General features: G+C 40.6%; 1 protein-coding gene across 2 annotated transcripts in view; it reads right to left on the bottom strand.

Moving 5' to 3' along the window:
- LOC104968059 (fatty acyl-CoA reductase 1) overlaps window positions 1–14,794 on the bottom strand; it is a 44,629-nt gene that overhangs the window by 8,397 nt on the left and 21,438 nt on the right. For both annotated transcript variants that reach the window (XM_010797617.1, XM_010797616.1), the window contains exons 3-5: window positions 7,544–7,719; window positions 2,286–2,465; window positions 1,138–1,315 (exon numbers count right to left, since the gene is read on the bottom strand). In XM_010797617.1, the coding sequence (XP_010795919.1) occupies window positions 1,138–1,315; window positions 2,286–2,465; window positions 7,544–7,719 (534 nt within the window). The remainder of the gene's footprint in view (window positions 1–1,137; window positions 1,316–2,285; window positions 2,466–7,543; window positions 7,720–14,794) is intronic.

A 14,794-nucleotide genomic window follows, 5' to 3' on the forward strand; every position in this document is an offset into this window, starting at 1 on the left:
TACCCGTGTGGGGGCGCGCTCATATGATTGGCTTATAATGAAGGAGCTGTCAAGGCGATTGCATGGCAGAGCGTGAGTGAGGTTCTTTGAAGAGGCGCTGCCAGGCCGGGCTTACAACTGAAGGCTAAGCCAGGAACTGCCGTGCCAGTGCAGGCACACACACATTTCACTTGTGCCAACAAGGGCTTTCACGTCTTATTTCTGGATTTTTCATTTTTGCAGCATGATCTAGAAATCCCTCAGAGTACATTTGATTATTTCACGGTGTACAATCATTATTTGTGAGGTTTATTGTAGCATCTTTCCCTGTTTTTTCTCCCCCCTCCTCACAGCTGTTAAACCTCTGCACTCAAGCACCAGCAAAGAAATACAAATTCTTCATTTCTTTTGTAGAAAGTTTCATATACATCACATATGTTGTCTTGAAAGAGGCATTTCGATTCAAAATTGAACTTAATATACTCTTACTATATTCTTGTTGTTTATACCCAAAGTATTTAGTTATAGTATGTGAATTAACATAATATTTTAGAGACATAAAAAAGTAACCTTGGGTGTTTAACACAAAACACTCTTAACTGAAAACCACCAAAATGTCCCAGCTGAATGTAAAGGTGACAGGTGAAATAGCAGATTGCCTTTTTATTTACCTTGTGCAGACATAGAAAGGTGTTAAGAACATCAGTTTTGTAAATGCAAATGTCAGAGATGTTGTGACGCCTGCATTACCGGCAGCTTGACAGAAAGCAGCTTAAAATGATGCTGCGACGTTTAACTTTCTAAGTCCTCTGGCCTTTGCATGAACTTTTCTGTACTTCTAAACTTCCCACCCTCAATGTGACATTCAGTGTCAGCCGTTCTCCCATTTCAGCCCCCCTCACCCCCCCCCCCACGCAGCAGCTGTTTGAGCAGACTGAAGCCGGTGAGGTTGAATCCTGCTGCTCCTCAGCCAGATATTAACCAATTTGCTTTAATCCTTGGCCATTTAAGATAAACCCCCCAGGGGAGCAGCATTGATCTGTGCAGAATAACGTAGATCAATATCTGATTTCCATTCGTTTACTGTCACAGGAGGAGCATGGGATCAAGGAACCAGTCACTCAAACTTTTATCAGACCGTTTAGAGGAAATACTCACAGGGACAGGCTCCTGCCAGCTGGCCCCCACTATGGAGGGTCTGATGATGGCGATGTTGAGCTTGTCCTGCTCCTGCTGCACCACACACTCCGCCAGGGCTTTGGTGTAGGTGTACGTGTTGGGCCGGTCCCCGATGAGCCGCGGCGTGATGTCCCGCACGATGCTGTCATCCATCCACCTAAAGACACACAGAAGAGTCAGAGGAACGTTCCTCTACACTGTGCCACACTGTGGTATTATTGTATTCTATGTTGATCATTGACTGATATCTGCATCACATTACATTTAGCTGTCATCCAAAGTGACTTAGGATAATGGCATTTAACCATATAGGAACAAACTCAAAACAACAGGAACCCTGCAGGTACATTAGCTTTCATAAGCCACACCATTGTAAGTGCTCCTGCATTGGCTTCACTTAGGACAAACCCATCTAAGTGTTATGCTCGGGAAAAGGTTTTCTTTTTCAAGGTGCAGTCGAAACAGGTGGTTTTTGGTCTTTGTCGGAAGATGTGTAGACTTTCTGCCATCCTGATAGTCAATGTGGAGCTTGTTCCACCAGTTTTACATTATTATTATTATTATTTACAGCATAAGGCGTGTGTGGGAACATCCAAATGAGCATGGTTTTATGAATCAATCAATCAAGTAATTGATACAGTAGCTCTCTTGATACTAACGTTTAAAACAGATGTATGGAAGCCCTGAGAGCAAGACCTTTTTTTCTGGTGAACCCTTATCTAAGTCAGTGTTTTCTTTTTTCTTTGACAGAATAATTTTTGCTTCATTATTCCAAGTGAATTTAGGCCTATGCTCACTATAATATAAAGTCATTTCCATTAAGTTCACAAGGCTTAGACTGGATATCAAACTTGATACTGATGGAAACCTGAGTGGAATTGAGTAATGAAATGTCTAGAATCATAGTTCTGATCTTCTTTGGTCATGCTTAGCAATTTCATTTATTCAGAAATGTCCTGACATAATAAGGAAATCAGGAAAATACTGAAGTAAACCTGAATTTTAAATAATAAAACACGTATAAGTAATTGGGGGAGTTCATATCATCATATCCCATATAGAGTATGAATGAAACTGAAATAGAATTGATTCCACGTCCTCTGGGCACCAGCCCTTCCTCTACTCACTCGAGAGAGTCGATGAGTTTCTTGGGCTCGACGGGTGGCGGGTAGATGACCTCGTCGATGTGCTTGCGGTTGCAGTTTGCATAGGCCGTGGAGATGTGAACGAAGGCCTCGAGGTGCTGCATCTGCTTGGCCAGGCTGAGGAGCTGCTGGGTGGCGATCACATTCAGCTGCAGGGCGTGTCTGCGGGAGAGATACACATCGTCAAATAGTGTGTGTCTGTGTGGGAGGGGGGGGTGCAAATCAGTGTGTGAGGGGGAGTGAAAGGTTTGTGTGTGCTTATGTGTGTCAGGAAAATGAGATAAAAGGTGTGTGTGTATTTGCCCGACTGCTAATATCTCTGTTTGAGCGTTTGCATGCAAACACATTTGTGTTTGCTGACTACTGAGTGTTTTCCATTCAAAAGAGAATTTGCAGACTTTTAGGAATTCACTGAACATGATCAGAAGCCGAGAGGGAGGAAGACGAGTACAAAAACAAGATGAGGGAAACATCTGCTCTCCGTATTATTGTGTTGGTATCATCATTATTTTGACTGAACACAGTTTCCAGCACATTTGGCTCTCATTTAGCCGTGAGCACTTAAACAAACACTTGATGTAAAGTACAGCAGTAATTAACTTTCATAAATCTAATTTCTACATCAGAATAGAAGTCTGTTCCTCTTCTGCTTTTAAAGTACAATGTTTAAAGTCGATTTTGAGCTATGGATATAACTGACCAATCAATTCTGCCGCATCAGTGGGGGCGATCCACGCTGTCAAACCAAGCGTTACTAATTTCCCTATAAACTGCATGAATAAATGACGACGGCATTACACATTGTGAAGAATACAGAGGGAGCCGAAATAAAGACATAGCATAGACGTGTGGGAGGTAGATAGAGAACATGGCTTAATTATGTGAGGGAATAACCTGTAGTTCATTTTCTCTTAACGAATAATCACCAGGTTCAGACATTTCTGAAAATTGTGATTAACACAAAAGATGATTCATCCATTATAAGATTTGTTGTTGATTTATATAAAGTAGAAAGAGAGAGTACTGTCTTTGGTGAAGTAGAAAAGCAGACAAGTCACATGAGTCACAAAACTAAAAACAGAGAACATATACAAAACAGAAGCATATCAAAAATAAAAATTAATCTCAGAAAATGTAGACACTAAAGACTAAGACCGGGTTACAAAAGTTAATGCCATGAACATGTATAGCTATCTAGTATATACTGTACACATCTATTAACTATACAGTAATCTACTATCTGTTGATCTACTGATAATTGTTTATGCAACAGTTAAATAAATAGTTTAGTGGAAAAGAAGAAGCACATTTAGCCAGCTATTATCCTGACAACAATTCTGATTAAAGGAGCACAATTATTTCCTAAAAAAAGAGTTTCTGCTTCTGACTTTATCCAGACTCTTGCATGTTTAACACTCTGATGGCAACACGCAGCAACAGATCCAGTAACAGAAAGCACATCAGCGTTCAGACTAAATTCTCCCCCAAGGCGACAATAAGAAAACCGAGGGTCAGTTGAAATAGATGCTGTGAGATAGAGTGCTCCTCTGGCTGTGTGGGTGGTGCGACAGGAAGAGTGAGTATGGAGAGAGTGTGGCGGGGGGGCGGAGAGTCCACCAGCATGAATCAGAAGTGGTGAGGTGGTGTCATCTCGTCAGCGACAGTACAGATAAATAAAAAAGGGAAGTGTTGACATTCATATGGAGGGTGGTGTCGGTTATTAGAGCAGCTCTGTGCGTGTGGGCGTGTCCTCCTCCCACCACCTTCTGGGACTTGATGATGGATGTTACACAGACAGGAAGTGATGAATGCACCGCTGTGACGCTTCCTGTGTCTGATTCACTACCTCATCGCTTCAAAAGTATAAATATGAATTGATACATATTTGCACTTATTTTTGTAGTTTTTGCCATCATTCCATATAGTGCTCCGATCAAATACTGAGATCTGGGAACATAACTGCAACAGGTTGTAAAATAAAAGCTAGGAAATATTTTACAAAAAAGTATGTGCTGCTACTTTACAAGCCTTGGTTTTATTCAGAAATGTCCCATCTTTGAAATATTCTTGAAATAAACAGGAGGGGTTTTCCTCTTCAGGCCAATACAACATAATCAAAATGTCAATCTTAAAAAAGTGGATTAGTCATGGTTCCTGTCACCAAGATAAATCTGCTTTTTGAAATACCACTTAATACCTATTTGAATGATTATATTCTCCAAAGCATGAAAGCTTAGGGACGTTATGGCCTACAATGATATATTATAGTATCATATTTACATAAGTACTTCTCGGCAATAATTCCTATTTTTCCCAATAAATCTGGCTAAATAAGAGGTTTATTTAACTATATTTACTTTAGTTTTCATAAGAGGGTCATACATTTAACATTCTCACGTTTCTGGGTGACGAACATGGCTTCAGAGAAGACGGCATGATGTAAGACTCAGACTAACTTTTGATAATTAGGTCTGACCTTTCTTCAAAAGTAGGTTGTGTTTCCGACTCTTGGTGAGTACAACGGTATTATAAGCAGAAATAAATGATGGCCACAGCTAGAAAAATAACATCCACGTTCTGACAAACAGGAATCATCCTTTAAACACGGATAAAGTCTGGAGTCTGCAACCTTTATCAGAGGAGTTTGATTTATGCCCCGACCTGGCACATGAGTAATGACTCTGAGAGATGACTAAGAAGGAAAGGATGAGAGAGAAATGGGAGTGAAAGCTAGATAAAAAGGGGTAAAAAAAGAAAAAGGGTGAAGGCCACTCAGAGAGAAGATTGAAGCTGAAGAGGAAGAGATGAGACAGAAAGTGGAAGCAGATCTATAAAGCTGTGAGGGAGCAGTGGAGCAGCTCCACCCTCACCGAGCACTGACTCCATCCTAATGTGTGTCCTGCCTCCAAACACACACGGAGCACGAATACCTTGTGTTTGTGGGTGTTTCCTATTTTTGTTGTTGTCAGTTGTTACAATTATAAAACCTGATGAACTTAATTGTAGCTTTGATGACAACAGGTTGCGAGTATAGCTTTATATTTAATGTCCTGTGCTACCCTGGGACTTCAAGGTCCCCTATTATACTGTGTTTCATCAATATATTATAGGTCTCAGATATATACAAACGTGTCTCTGAAGTGTTTGGCTCCAAAAACCAAACAGATCATTTCATCCCATAATCCCCTCTGGTTCAGCCCTGTTTCCAAAGTGTTGATTCTCTGTCTGTTACTTTAGATGGAAATAAGGAGCCCCTCCCCACGCCCCTCTGAGAGATATTTGGTTATAAAGAACACAATGGTGCTCTGGAGGAGATCCAGGTGATATTACCTTGGTTGGTGATTGGCTAATGGTTATTGCAGCCAAAAAATCGTTATGACATCATAAAGTTGCCAAAATCTTATCAGCTCATTTTCAGACAGGTTTTTATAGAAATGGATCAGGACAAAAAGTGAGCAAATGTTTTTTTCTGAGGGGACACATGTTTATGTATAAAAGACATCAACAAGTGGATTTTGCATAATAGGTGACTTTTAAGTGTGTTTTTAGTTATTGGAGATACTTAGACTTTATGTAAAGCATCTCGAAAAGTGCTCCATTGATACAAATATATTATTATTATCATCATCTTTCACAGGCAGTAATTATGTATTGAGTCCAACATCCACCTTCCACTTTTTGGGATTTTTTGAAAGTTCATGAGCGGAATAAAAGGCAAAGTCTTCTTCATTTAACTTTGTATAACTTTCCCTTAAATGTATAAAAGAAAGTTATACTTTATTACACTTATTACCTGCTTATTTGGAAATAGCTGGATAGAAATGATTCTATAATATTGAGGTAGTTTACTACCGTAGTTTACTTACTGAGGTAAATGCTACGGACATTTGAAATGTTTGACTTGCTATTCATCCCCTACAATGAGCTATCTACCTGCGATTTGATTTGCCAATGTATGATAATGCATGCATTTTGATTTCAAAACCATAGATGGAAAATATTTCCCAGACTTGGTCAAACGCGTTATGAATTATGAACAAGACCATTTCTAAGTGAGTTTTGGATCAGGCTGCTTGGCTTCATTTGAATGAACGACTTGTTACTGTAGTTTCAATTTGTTTAAACTAGATGTTTTGGTCAGAGATGGTCTTAACAGAATGAAACCCTGAGGGCAGTAGGATGGAGCAGCGCTGGTTACATGACACAAACTTACTGGACCAAACAGCTGTATCATCATCGCATCATCCACAGAAGGAAAGGATATAACTAGGGCCAACATTACATATGCAGTAATGCACTGTCCTGACCAGGATCCAATCACAGCGCAGGAGCCTGAGGCAGCAGCAGAGTGACGACACACCGTCCACTACATGTACCGGGTGGGAAGTCATCACCGGGTTCACCCCATATAGATTAAAATGAACAAGTTGAAGTTCTTTTCACAAACTACAGGGTTGTATCTAAAAATAATCTGCCATCACACCTATTAGGATCACAGAATTGTCTCTACATCCTACGTGTCTCATTCTTATCGTCTAAATTCAATATATTCTGGGTTTATCACACTTTTCTTGAAGAGTGTTGCCCTCTCAAAAAAGAAGATAATATAATATATTTATCTAAATGTTATAAATTTACAAGACAGGGGGATAACTTAACCTTCTTCCTTAATAGTTCCTACTGTAGTTTTTATGGTGAGGTGGTCAGGATTACTAGAAAGATGTGGAAATGAATTTTAAATATATTTCTCGATCTTGACAAGATGTTTTGATAAATAAAATAAAATACTATATGGTTCAGTTCCAGATACCTGTGACTAAATGTGTTTCTGGCTTTGCAGATACACTGTGATCTCTAAGGTGCAATGCACATGTCTAAATGATCAATTGAGGCATCATTTTTTGAAATTGCACTATAGGACATTTTAGGTTTTTCACAATGTTTTGTAAAAATATAGATAATTAAATATATAAAACCTTTTCAGAATGTACCTTTTTGCACTAAAACAAAGGGAACAATTTAGACTTGTCGTTATTAATAGGTTATTACGCTATGAATTTACTGGTCCAGACCACTTGAGCTCACATTTGTGCCCCTGCACTTAAATGAGTTTGACACCCCTGAGATTAGAAGTAGAATCCGTGATGGGACACAGGGTATGTTTGTGTGTTTGTATGAAGGAGTGATGCTGAATGTGGTGATTTGTGTTGATGCATTAAATCTGGAGGTGTGGTCCTCACTTGAGCGGCTCGTCGAAGCGGATGGTGGCGGCGCAGTGGAAGACCACGTTGATGCAGGCGGAGAGCCTCTCCACGTCCTCGGGGCTGATGGCCAGGCCTGGCTGCGTCAGCTCGCTGCTGATGGGGATGATCTTCAGGTGGAAGTCGGGGTTGACCTCACGCACTCGGTCAAAAAGCTGCCCGACAGAAAACACAGAAAGAAAAGGATGAGATCAAAATCTTACATCAGCATTGGCAAATAAATAAATAGAGTGACAAACTGAAATGCCACTTATTATTATTCCCATATTACACAAGAGCCTGAGAGCACATCAACTATGAAAGCTGCCTGACGCGTCGACAGCAAATGTGTTGCTTTGCATAAAATCCCTCAGATAAAAATCACGTCAAGATTCACCACCAGATTTGTTTCTGATCCGATGTGTCTGTCCTGTTTTGATTTATGAAAACCATAAACATATGTGTCATCAAACAAAGGCATCAGTCAACAGTGATCCACAGTGTTTCAGGATTCTGCTCCTCCACACTGACAGTGTTTTAGTGGTGGTAGCGATAAAATGATCCGTCAAACTACAGAAAAGTAAGAGTCGGAATTACAAATCCTCTTTTAAATAAAAGCAAAACTGTTCTTACAGAAACAACTGCTTTCATTTTTACATTTTGTACAATTTTTAAACATATTTGGTCATTATTTTACATTTAATTGACTATAATTAATCTAGTGAGACTGAGTAAGGATGGAAATGATTGTTAGTTGGAGTCATAGCAAGATATGATACATTACTACTTAATAGATCGAGAAATGTAGTACATCTAGTAGTGCCATAAAGCAGTCCAGCTTATAGAGGCCAAATCATCCAAAGAAAAAATATCACCATTTATTTGACCTCCATCCCTATACATTTCTACCAAAAATATACCAAACAAACAAAAAGGACTCCCTTGAATAAAGGACTGAACACTCGCCCCTCTGTTCAGTGAAATCGGAGAGGGAAATTAAACTCTTATATGCGAGATGTGGGCTGCAAGGAATGATTACTTTTCCTGTTAAGTCGGCTCGTTTTATCTGATGGAAAGTCCAGAACTGAAAGATACTCAATTCAGAATAATCTTTCATCACAAGTGTGTGAGCAAATCATGCACTACATCACCTTGTTTAACCCTATACTGTATATGAAGCCTCTCTTACGTGTATTATTCCACCTTTTACACTGCTGACGACATTCCAACATGGAGGGGGAATAAGTCATCTAGATTTACCAGCTCATGTCTCACACAAGCCTCACCGTCTGACACCCTGCAGACACTAAAGCACTGCACCCCCATCCCTACAGGACTTTTATCACTGTGTAATACAGGGAGACACTGAGCAGAGGCAGCAGAGAAAGTCAGCTAGATGTCAAATTGGGTCATGCATTTCTTTGTGCAGTTCCTTTCCAGTGTAAGAGATGACGACAGATAGTAAGAAATGGCATGAGAATAAAAAAAGGGTGAATAAGAGAGGGAGTTGGCATCAAAGTGTATGCTCCCCCCTTTATAAGATTGCAGCTCTGTGTGTGTCAGCTGTCCTCTTTCTGAGGAGGACAGATGTTGAGTTAAACAGCTTCAAACAGCTGTTTATATTCATGTTCTGCATCCCCATCAATCTTCTGCTTCGTGACGCTGTTACCCCACGCAGCCCATATTAGGCGTCCTGATATACAGTATGTAATGTCATAACCCAGAACTATTCCCAACTGGGGGCGGGGGAAGAATGCAATATATTCTGCACAATATGTAGCACATCTATCATTATGTAATCTAAGAATAATAGTCTCCCTCTGCTCAAGGCCAACAGCCTGCAGGAACAGACCCACACTCTGTGAAGATTGGAGAACATAATCAAAGTGTAGCTTTTCAAAAATACCAAATTGTTGTGTCTTTTACAGCAAAAACATTTCCCTGGTTACTGTATGATTCACAGATCTGTTGAGGTCATACAAGGCCCTCAGTTCAACTTCCTCTTGAGGGTGTGTCGCTTGGCAACAAAAACAAACCAACCAGATATTGCCAGCGGTTCATCATCCACAAACCCTTGTGGTTTGAATGACGAGGAAGTCTTGATACAAACCTTAACAGTTTTAATTGCGCTGATTGTTATGTAACATAAGAGTTCAATGTGACAATTACAACACAACTGAAATGCATTTTGGGGATTGGCCAGGTTGATGTGCATCTATCACTGTCAAATGCTGCGCTTTCATAGAGAAAAGATTCAAGTCCTCACGTGTGACTCATTCCTGAAGTTTGCAACTGCTTCTGAGAAAAAACCCAAACCAGAGGAAGCAAAAAGAATAACTTTTCCCAAGATGAGAAGAGTTGGTTTGACTGAGGAGGAAATCTTAGCGGCAATTTATTGTGCTTTCTTTATTTAATTGAAAACCACTTACGTAGTTATTATTTGAATGCCTGAGAACACCAAGAGTATCTGGCAAAACCTTGATCTTACAGTATATTTGCAAATGTATTTTGCAGGTCTCCCTTGAAAAAGAGATCTATGATCTCAATGGGACCAATCTGGTTAAATATAGGTTTGAAATGAAATGTACACTAATGTAGATGAACATTAAAGTCTAATTCTCATTTCTAGCTAAATAGGAACCTGTACAATGCTGTCTCTTAATGTACTGTTCTAAGTGTAATTAAACACTAAGTGCACACTGTTGCTCCATGACACACTACCCGACTAAAATAGTAGCACGAGTGTCTAACAGCTGAGTAAACTCAACAAAAATAGATAATTGTGTAATACAAGTCACCTTATACAAAAGCTCAGAAGGGAGCAAGTGCATCAGGGTCAGAGGGGTGAATGAGGCTGTCCAATGTGGGCTATAGAGCACTCTTTGTCATGGACGCAAGCACAGAATGGCATTGTGGGATTGTTTTGTAAAAGGCTCTTTTCTAGTGCCAGCCTTCCATCGCTCGCATTTACCATCCCACCCTCCTCCGAGACGGCCTTGTACAGGGAAACAATGGTCCACCAGTTCACATTTCCTCCACTCTCTGCAGGGACGTGTCGTGATGTTTTCCCTCTCAGTGCAACCACAAGTGATTTAGTAGTACATCTTGTGGTCAGTTTAACAAAGTCATGGCCTCGGACAAGCACAGATAAAGGTCAGAAATAAAGTCAACTCTGTGAACGACTTTCCTCTGTTTGAGATGAAGTGGTGGCTTGTACATGTGGCCGCCATTTGTCATTTCTCCGCGCTGGACACTGCCACTTTTTCTTCAATAAATATTCCATCAAGAGTGCTTGAAGCAGCCGCTCTGTGGACTTTCACAGAAACCCAACACTAATGGCTCTTTGCTTTCAGCACAGCAACCCGAGATGCCATTCACACAGCCTCTCTTCTGACTAACTGCCCTTTAACTGGGCTCCACTCCTCACAGCCCCCTTCACGCAGACCTTTCCCCTGGAGCAAGTGGCTATAGGAGGGAGAAAGAGCAAGAAAAGAGGCACAAAAGTTCTGAGGAAAGCGTTGTTTTTTTGTCCATGGTGTATGTAAGCAAAATGTCAACCTAGAGTCAATTTTGAGAGGGTCTGGGTGAATGAGGGGGGTCACAAAGGAAAGGACAGTAGAGCTAATGATGGCCATGCTATTCACACTTGCAGAGGTGTGGTATAAATACTTGATGGATTGAATGTCACAGCAGCAGCCTTATGACACTAACTATTACTGTCAAAAAATGTAAAAGACAACATTTCCTAGTTTGGACTAAATATCTTTGAACTTTTAAAAGGCTGGTTAAGAAAAATAAGACATTTCACAACATTACCTTAGTTTAAATTATATTGTGATATATATATATACACATAGTTTTTACATTTACTAACCAAATTATAATCTAGAAAATGATCTGCAGTTTAATCACTAATGAAAAATATTGATATTTTCAAAGTGTATCAGGACTTTGAACTGTGTCTGCAACCCTTTTTAGATGTTGTAGGCCAACATACTAACTAGTGTAACAAATCAGTATCTTGACCAACAAACAACAACTCAGGTCCATATGTTATCAAGCACACACAAACAGTTTCTGGGACAATATTTTAGGTACTTGAGTTAAAAAACCACCAACACTGTCAATGCCCTTCTTTTTGTTCATTGTAACATCTGTACATGTCTTAAAAGTGGCTGCTGCTTGCGTCACTGTTTGTCATTTTCCTGCCCAGGAGCCGGATGCTGCTAATCGAAGAAAAAACAGGACGTACACTTTACTGTAGCAAGAGAAAGCCTACTGAAGTGTGTCAGACAGAAGCGATTAACTGCTGCACCCTCAGTGGTGACCTTCATTTCCTGACATGCACTGTTTCAATGAGTCAAATGGGAAGTGAGCAGGAAAAACACTTTTTCTAAAAGTTAATAACAGTATCTCCTCCAGCACTGTGGATAATTAGTCAAAAACAGCCAATGTATAGTGAAGAAAGCCTAGATTAAATCTCAGAACCCAGCCAGGTTTTGTCTTTCTCTTCTGCAGAAATGAAAAGGCTGCATACTACAAGACAAAACACCAAGTCTAGGGAGAGAAAGACATGCAAGGAGTCTCCTGAGAGGCTGTAAAGAAGGACGGACATGGCTAACCCCTGGGGCTGTCAGCGTATTATGGAGAAAAAGTGTTCAGATTCTCTTCCATCCATCCCTGTACCTGTGTCCCAGTGGCATAAAACCAGATTTAACCAGCCGCCTCTGCACATCTTTTCAACATAGGTTCTAAAACCTTCGGTGAGAGGATGGAAACTCTGCCTGCTGTTTTGGAAAAATTGATTTCACACTAATTGGGCTTTAAAATGCTGATTCCTGCATTGTGATGCTCCGGGATGCTGAGGAAATGCTGATGAAAGAAGGAGCAAAAGGTAAACTAAGGCACATAATTAGATTTGCATGAGGGACCAAATGTTCTGGTTTATCTGGAGTTAAGTACCGTCTAGGAATAGTGTTATATTTCTAGTGCTCCACTTAATAGACACAAGGCCTAATACCTCTTCCTTCAGCTGCTCAGCCCTGAATCTCACAGCTTCTTAAGAGCTTAGGGACCTGATCAAGCATCACAACAAACTAATGAAAGTGGAGGACTTCCAACACTCAAAAGATCAATGTGAGCAGAGTTAGAAGGTCTTTGGGCTTGGTGTTCAGTATGCTGGTGGCATCACATTCCAGTTTTTCAGACAGTGATCTCATGCTGAGCCAAGGAGACTCTTACTGCCCTCCAAGATCAAAATGACAGAAATGCAACTTTATGAGAGTCTATGGTGGGGGCTGCAGGCTTTTGTGTCCTGATTAAATACCACAAGGAATGGAAGGGAGCATGGATTGAATGGTGAATCAGCTTATCTGCCTACAGTGCCAAGAAAGCAAGCTTGAGTGGTTTAAAAAAGAATCTGAAGTCATCCGAGAGAAGTCAAGTCTCAAGACTTCAAGGTCCCCAATGATAAGACAATAAATCAAACAGCAAATACATTATTTTCAATGCAGTGGCCTAATGACTAAATATATTTTAGTAACATTTCGTCTCCGAGGGCTTTGTGCCACAGATATCTGTGGAGTCATATGGAGGAGGGGAGAGAGAGAACGGCTGGCATACTCTCCACATGCTGTGAGAGCACTGAGCTGTGCTGAATGATCTGTCCCCTAAAGAACTGAGTCTTCACTAGGCATGTGTCCTCTCGCTTAATGACTTCACCGGCGACATTAAATGTGCTAATTTGTTTCATAAACTGGATTTAATTTGGGGCCTAATTATACGCAAAAGCATTGGTTCCCCGCTGCCCCTGTGTCTGGGGAGGAGTTGCAGGATTATTAGATGCCTCTCAGTCTGCCTGCCTGGTGCATTGCATGCCGACGGAGCACATAAACACAGCGAATGCCTCGCAATGTGCCAGCCTGGCACTCTCCTCAGAGTCAGGACCAATCATCTCGCTTGTTTTCATCCCTAAAAGTGGCTCTTTCTACAGAGCTTGCTTCCTGCCAAACAGTGACTTGAGGATTTAGATTATAAAGCCTGAATGATTGCATGATGGGAGGCAGAGGAGCATGTTGATAAATGGTCTGCTCTTACTTCAGGTTGTGGACTTGGTGGTGCCAGGTGTGCCTGATGGATGTATTAGAACTGGATAGAGTGTGGTAGGTAGGGCCCGTCCATTAATATGAAAGTTGCTAAGTGGCGCATGAAGGTGAAATTACCCGACTAACAGTAGCATAATAGTGCCAAGCCGGGTGGAGAGCCACATTCTCTTAGCGGCTACTCCCTGTCAGTCCATGATGTATTTTCCCCTTAAAAACATGTTACATTGAGAAAGACACATATTTAAACCAATTTATGATTTAGTAAGTAAGTATTTACATTTATACATTTAATTGTGCAAATGTAAATATCCAGTATGAACACTTGAACAGCCCTAAATCATTATGACCTATAAGTTGTAAAATGCACCAAAAGCCAAATCCAAAATGATTATGCCTGTCCATTCATTTCACTGAACCAAGAGCGCCCATAACGCTGCAGATTGGAGGCGGAGCTTAAGGAAAACGCAAGTGCGCAGGCAGAGAAAAAATACCTCTGGATTTGGCTTTAAGCAAATAACATTTTAAAAACACATACGATGCTTTACAGACGTCTCTTTCCCGATGTGAGAAAGTATTTTTGTGCCCAATGATATTACAGACTGACACGTTAGTTGTAGTGCCAACGTTTGGCCCCTACAAATGAGGTGCTTCAACGCCTGGCTCTCTTCTTTGGGGTTGGTGTGTCTTCACTGACAGCATTAACAATTCATTGCGCTCCACAAGTGGAAACACACACAGTGGGGCAGCCTGTTAGAGGCAGCAGGAATCAATACATCTTCAAAAGATCACCTGGCTCCTGGACGCAAATAAAAGGAAATCAATGCGACAGTGTAGTTATGTACGGTCAGAGTGAGATAATGTGCAATGGGAAAGCACAGCACACAGCAGGGATGCACAATTGTTCATAAATATATCAAAATTGCAATAAAGCCTATTTCAACTCCATGCAGTTTGTGCAATATTTGGTATTGGTATATGGTAATGTGTAAATATTATTCCTTATTAAATATGGTGGTGCTGCAAAGATGTTCCAGCCTACAGACTTCATACAAAATCCTTTTTTGGTACAGATCCTCTTAGAAAACGTTTCACAAATGCTGAATCACTCTACTATCGCTGCTCATACCGTAATGTAAGTAATATAAGT

Source organism: Notothenia coriiceps, unplaced genomic scaffold, assembly GCF_000735185.1.
Source record: "Notothenia coriiceps isolate Sejong01 unplaced genomic scaffold, NC01 NC01_scaffold00038207, whole genome shotgun sequence".
NCBI lineage: Eukaryota > Metazoa > Chordata > Actinopteri > Perciformes > Nototheniidae > Notothenia > Notothenia coriiceps.